This window comes from Anoplophora glabripennis, unplaced genomic scaffold (assembly GCF_000390285.2).
Source record: "Anoplophora glabripennis isolate ALB-LARVAE unplaced genomic scaffold, Agla_2.0 scaffold127, whole genome shotgun sequence".
In the NCBI taxonomy this organism is placed as follows: domain Eukaryota; kingdom Metazoa; phylum Arthropoda; class Insecta; order Coleoptera; family Cerambycidae; genus Anoplophora; species Anoplophora glabripennis.
The window spans coordinates 982,964-989,831 of record NW_019416291.1 but is presented as its reverse complement, the minus strand read 5'-3'; the positions used below and the strand labels follow the sequence as shown (position 1 = coordinate 989,831).

The 6,868-nt window shown below is 33.9% G+C and overlaps 1 protein-coding gene across 1 annotated transcript in view; it reads right to left on the bottom strand.

Moving 5' to 3' along the window:
• Nucleotides 1-5,299: 5,299 nt before the first annotated feature.
• LOC108903589 (transmembrane protein 198-like) overlaps nucleotides 5,300-6,868 on the bottom strand; it is a gene marked incomplete at its 3' end in the record, with an annotated part of 67,138 nt that continues 65,569 nt past the window's right edge. Inside the window, 1 exon segment of the mRNA XM_023457465.1 lies at nucleotides 5,300-5,496. Coding sequence (XP_023313233.1) covers nucleotides 5,300-5,486 — 187 coding nt within the window.

The following is a 6,868-nucleotide window of genomic DNA, read 5'->3' as shown; positions in this document are numbered from 1 at the left end:
TAGGTTAGGAAAAATTTATTCCAGGGCTGGAATCAGCTGAAAACGCTAAAAATCCAAATAAATATCGCCTGTCAAATTATCCTTAAAAATAAGGTCCCAGTATGCGATTTCCTACTATTCCAGCCCAAACAATCACTTTTTCCGGCGGTTGTGTATGTTTTTGTTGTATCCAATGCGGATTTTCAGACTCCAAAACCTAGTATTTTGCCTATTTCTGTTATTTTTCAAATTATTGAAACCGAATTACGCCATGCAATAAATCGATTTTTTTTTACTTACTCGAAAACGGTGCGTCATAAGAAAAACAGTCAAGATACCTTTTCTCTTCCAAATTGAATAAGGAATTCAAAAATAATTTTTATTTTTAGAAAAATCAGTGCTGTATCATTTTTTTCTATAACAATATCTAGAGACATGCTTGTGCGCACGCCACTGGTGAAACTGAAAACAATATTTTTATCGTAAAACATGTATTGTTGTTAACTGTCAAAACCTGTAAAATTTCATTAAAATATTCTGAGCGGTTTCCGCAATATTTNATAACATTCCTATTATTTGATAAGCTTTAGATTATTCAGTTATTAAATGTTTGAAATTATTTGTCTTTGCGGAAAACACTATTTAAAGAATATGGGGCCCTTAAGAGAACGCCTATAATAAACCACTTGAAGAAAACACTCGATAAACACACAAAAATATTTAATAGAACTAGAAAATGCCAAGATTAAACAAAAGAAGAGAAAATACGCTAATGATGACAGCGATGACATATCAACAAGATCTCACCTGCGTATGAGGCTATTATTTCCGAGCATGCGCATTAGGAATAACATGGCTAATGTTAAATTTTTGCTTTATTTAAATTTAGGTACCTATATTCTTTTATATCGTTTTAAGCACATTAGTATATCAATTTTACCAAACACGTGTTATTTGTTCTTAAATACTTTTAAATCCTTGTAAAAATAAATTATTTTGAATTTTTATAGTACCTATGTAAATAGTACATAAGGGTCAGATTCGGTCTGTGCAATTTCAACTATGACAATTTGTTGCGGGTTGCCTAAATACGCGACGTCACACTGAAAGAGTCTATTAAACCTTAAAGCTACAAAATGTGAAGTTTATAATGTTTTCTACATAATATAAAATGTGTAATTGCAATGAATTTAACTCGACTTGCAAAGTTCATTTGAAAAACAGTGAATCCCACATATTCACTGTATTCACTCCTCGTAGCTCGCCTCTAAATCTGCGAAGTGTTTACAGTGGTGGTCACGGTTACCGTCACGCAGCAATGAAAGACGTAACGCGAGTAACACATATTTACTATACACTAAATCATAGTTATTCACCCCTATTTTTCTTATCAAACGTAATTTATTTACGTGTGGTGTAAAATTTTATTACCTACGTATTGTTGCTTGTGTGTTTTTTAAAAGACTGTAAAAATTTAAATCAGATTGTAAAGATAGACTAACAGCTATCTACTGAAAAATCAATTGCGCGAGAAATACCAATCATTATAATGACAAAATAATTGAAGTAGTTTATTTCGGACAAAAGCAGAAAAATGGACGTGTACTATAAAAAATAATGTTAAGCACATTTATCCTATATGTATTTCAGTAGTACTTAAAATAAAATTACACAGGTTTTTTTTTCAATGCGTTGTACCTAAATTTTTCCGACCTCCCTGGTAAGGAACTCAAAAACCCCCACTGGATTTGATAATTCGTAACGACCCCTTTGGCCTTTATAACATGTCAATGTTTCAATCGAGATCCCAATGGCATTTAGGTTCTATTGCCGTACAAAATTTGTATTTAGCTTTCCTCTTTAATAAATTATTGCTTCTAAGATCACTTTACCTTATTAAAACATTAACTGTCATTGCCAAAATAATCGCTCATCCATTTAGTTGCTAGGGCTGGTACTCTATACACACTCGCATCTGCTTTTAAGCTCACGAGCCGCCACTGGCTCCATTCCACGTGTGTGAATGTTTTATATAAAACAGATACAATTAATTTGCAAAATTGATGAGACGTTATTGAATGTCGCAACGTGAATTGCGTTCTGCGAAACGGTTGTGGGAAATGGCGAACAATGAAGGAAATTGGGTTAAATTCAATCACAGAATTCATCAACATCAACACGTCGGTCTAGTTCTAGTTTATGGATTCATTGTAGAGTCAGTTCGAGACCGATTTGTAAACTATATTATATCTTTAGGAATTTGCAGATTTCAATGCAATTATCCGTGTCGATTTTTGTAACTTCAGTTGAATTGTCATTTTTTAAATAACACCATTTGAATTATTTATGGAACATGAATAAAAAATTTAAACTATTATGATATGAGAATCAGGTGTTGAAGTAAAAGAACTAGGTGTTTATAAAATACGGTCATGGTGGGACAAAAAATGTACCTACATATCACAATGGGGATCAAATTTAAGGGGTTTTACTGTTAAACTTAAAACAAAGTAAGTAAAAACTGAATGCAGTCGTACAATGAATTCGAGTCCAATGTAACAGCTTCCTTGTACGAACGTAAATTATCATGTAAGAAATCAGAAATATCAATTTTCTGAAAATTAGTGATTTATTTGGGTAACCAATCTTTGAGGTTAAAATAGACGAAGGTTTCTCGTTTAATTGGTAATAATCGATGATTTACTCTTCGATAACGTTTAACTAGGTGCCTCTAAATTGCACAAATTTTGAAGCAATTGGGAGAAAGTATATACAGGGCGATTTAGGTCAGATAACGTTAGCACAATTTCCTTTCTTAAAAAGCCTTCAAAGAATAACTTATATTGCATTTCTTTAAAATAACTACATTACTTTTAAACAAATTTCTCTAAAATTTAATAGGAAGGGCTTCTGAGACAGCTAAATAGGAATATAAACTTATTTTTGCCCCTTAAAACATCAACAGTGTTCATATTCTCTTTTTTAGATAGATCGTGTTTTTATTCTTTTTTTTTTCTCATTCTTATAAATTTTGATTTGGGGTTGGGTTTACGAGAGATTGCAACTTCTTTGCATGTGTTAGGTTTGGCATAAATTAAATATCGCTAATTTTATTCAGTAAATTGAAATAAAAAACGGCACAACTAAAAACTAATAGTAAAATTAGACAAATTCAATTACATTAAACTAAATGTTCAATATGTGTACCACCTTCACGAATACATACTAGGGCTTTTTTAATTAGAGTAACGAGTATTCTAAAAAATATGTGGTTTCAACCTATGTGGTCTCCACCGTGTACAATCAATTTCCTTAGTTGTTGTTTAGTTACTATTGGAGCCACATAAGCGAAATCTTTTCTAAAACACCAGAAACTAAAGTCGGACGGATTGAGGTCGGGCCATTTGACAGCTGCAAGCCTTCACCTGCCAATCCACTGATCAAGTATTAAGAAAAAATAAATAATATTAAAATCTTAAAAAAGTTCGGATTCCAACTCTAATTTAGTATTAGATATTAAGCAGAAACATATTACATTCGGAACTATCCAAGAATTTTTTTTTTTTAAACTTAGTTCTAATGTAAAAGAAACTGGACAATTTAAAAACGTCGTCTAAACCGACGCCACGTGTCCAAATATCTCAATAAAACGATCCCCAAATCAAAATCTTATAAGAGTGAAATAAAATAGAATAAAGATACGCTATATCTAACAAAAATATTCTGAAAGCATAGGCGTACTAAAAAGAAATTGCATAGGGTACTACGACTCCCTTTTTCTCCGATAGTGCTTTGATATTTTACACCAAAATTACAAAGAAAATGTGGCTACTTAAAATAATAATATGTGCCAAATTTCAAACAAATATCTCTAAAACACCGCAACTATTAAAAAAAAATAATTTTTAAAATTTTGATTTAGGCTCCAAAATGGAAAATGGTATAAGAAAAGTCCCATTATTTTAGTCCAGAGAATTTGGTTAACGGCTTGTCCTACAAATTTGTAACACCCTGTATACAGGGTGTCCCGAAAATAAGGGGCAATATTTCTACAGGGTATTCTATGTCGTAAGATTACTTTTTCTTTATATAAAGGTGGGTCCAAAAGTTCTTCCTAAGGAAGTTATAGCCAGTTAGAGGAGCCACTCTGATTATGTTTTTTTCTAAATAACTCCGAAACGAGATGAAATAAATTTATGAAATTTGGTAACTAGCTTAACTCTTACGTGCTAAGTCCGCTGCAAAAACGAAATTGACAATTTACTATAACTTTTTTATGCTTTCACTTTTTTGACTTTTCACTGAAAAATATGCAATATCAGTTTTTTAGTAAAAAAAAAGGTACCCTTGGTTCAGATTGGTAGAATGTTCCGTTTTTGTGGAAAATCCGTTTAAAAATAATCTTACATGTGTTAATCACCGACAATCGAAATTGACAATATACAGGGTGTTCCTAAATATCATGTACATAAGGAGGGAGTAATTCTTTGGCTTATTTCATGACTAAAAATTCATATAAACATAGGTCCGCAAACGCTTCGTTACCGATTTACACGGTGTTGAAATTTTAAGATTTTTTTTGTTTTGTTTTTTCTCTATAGCTCCCAGATTTTGAGATATTTAGCTCAACTTTGGAATATAGGTTAGGCTGTAGGGCTTGCATCATTGGGCATACCTAATGGTCGTGATATTCTACAGAGTGATATTTTACCGGTCATGCCCCCATTTCTTCCACTGAACTTTTGTGCGGTGCGCCGCTGGTGGATTCTAAAATCAAAATTGAATTTTAAGTTTTGTTGAGAAACTTTTTGGTATCTTATAATTTTTTCATATCTGCGACCGTTATCGAGAAAAAAAAAATAAACGATTTTGTGTAATTCGTTAGATGAAATTGAAATTCTTAAAATGGTCCAGTAGGCTCTGGCTTTATTTAGATAATCTCTTGTTTCTATTAATTTTGACAGTTATTCGCCACTACCTGTTTTTTTGTAGCAATGATTTATTTAGAAAAAAATATTCTCAGAGTGGTCCCTTTAAGTGGCTATAACTTCCTTAGGAAGAATTTTTGGACCCACATTTATATAAAGAAAAAGTAATCTTTTTCGACATAAAACACCCTGTATAAATATTCACATAAGCAATGCCAATTTTAAAAATAATATCACTTGAAAAAGCAATACCTAACCTTATCCTGTATCTTGAAAACCAGCGGTTTTAGACCTTTGATTAATGAAGACCTTTTAATCTAAGATAGTCGAGGAACAACCAACAATTCTGAACGGACTTAGAAAGCACCCTCTAATCGCATATTTCGACTTACCTAAAAAAGTGTACAGTATCCCGAAGATGATGTACACGGAGACGACGGCGGCCACGGTGAGATCATAGTGGGTGTCGACCCTGGCGCACGACTCGACTCGGGGCCCGTCTGGAGACGCCTGTCCTGGGTAAGCTGTGCCGTTCGCTCTGGGTGGCACCAGGGAGCCTGGCCGGGCTCCGCTAGCCATCCTCTGCGACCTGCAACAAACGACGCTAAAAAATAGATTAACAGCCTCGCGGATAACGGTACCGGTAATGGGAATAGCCGGTGTTTATAGAATCGAACGTACTATACGATCATTACGCGTGTAAGGTCGGTCGCTCGGCAAAGCCAGAGATTAACAGAATGAGCAAGGAAACTTGTATCGCGTCTCTATAAAAACGTCTTTGAATCAGTAAGATGATGGTTCAAAAGAACTATCAGTTCGTGAGTCAAATAAAACTTCACACGCTTCTCAATCCGGAAGTACATATTCTTTTATTCAAGTCACAGATGTTTTCTTTCGAACTGGTCATAAACACAAATTGTTGGCGGCCAAAGCCAGTGTTTAATGCAATTTACAATCAAATACAAGCTCCACAATGACGACTAGTACGAATTAAACAGTAAAGCTAACATTGCGCTTTTATTTATTTCTTAGTATGAGAAGTTGTAAAATTCATGCGGTTCTAGTAACATGAATTGATGGGGAATGATCGAATTGGCAATTGCAAGTAGCATCTAAATACCTTTACGCAGCTTCTACCCTTTGCCACTATATGGAAGTGATTGTCTCAGGTGTCTAACACAGCATAGGTCCTAGTCACTTTAGTTTTCAATATCATGTAAATATTTCAAATGTGTCAAATTGATTTTTTGCACGCTCAGGTAATTTGACACATTTACTGAATTTTTTGAGACATTTGTAATAGCCCGGGAGGCAGCGACATTATTGATGTAATTATTCCTACAAAGCTGATTTTTTCTCATTTTGTTGTTTTGATATCGTAAGTAAACGGAACGGCAGTCTACCGCGCCAATGTGGGGGCAAACGTTAGTAACAATTTTTTAAACATGTAAATAAATAATACTTAAATGCCTTATACCTACAAGGCTGAAACTTTTTAGAGTGATCAATTATACCTAAAAATACAGTATAGTGATAGTCTACCGCGTCGGAAGGGGGGCCATCAAGGGTCTACCACCCACGCAAGGTGTTGAAAAATTAACTTTTTTGACTTATTTCTACAAGGCTGAATTTTTTTTCTCAAATACTTTAGTTTATAAGAGAACCAAAAAAAAAACAGTCTACCGATCATCTAAGGGTGCAAAGCCTTGATAGACGCAATGGAATGCACGATCTCCCGAGCGCAGTCGCTGCGCCGATTCACTGTAAGCCGCTCTGAATAATAACTCATACCGGGATTAAATTACAATCTACAAAGCTGCTTTTTTGTCTATAGATATCTTACAATAATTATTGTCAAATAAACGTCTTATACCTTCGATACGAGGTGGCTAAAGCTTCGGTAGACGTGGCGAAAGTTTTTGCGCGGAAGTTGCTTAAAATTCCAAATTTATTATTAATTA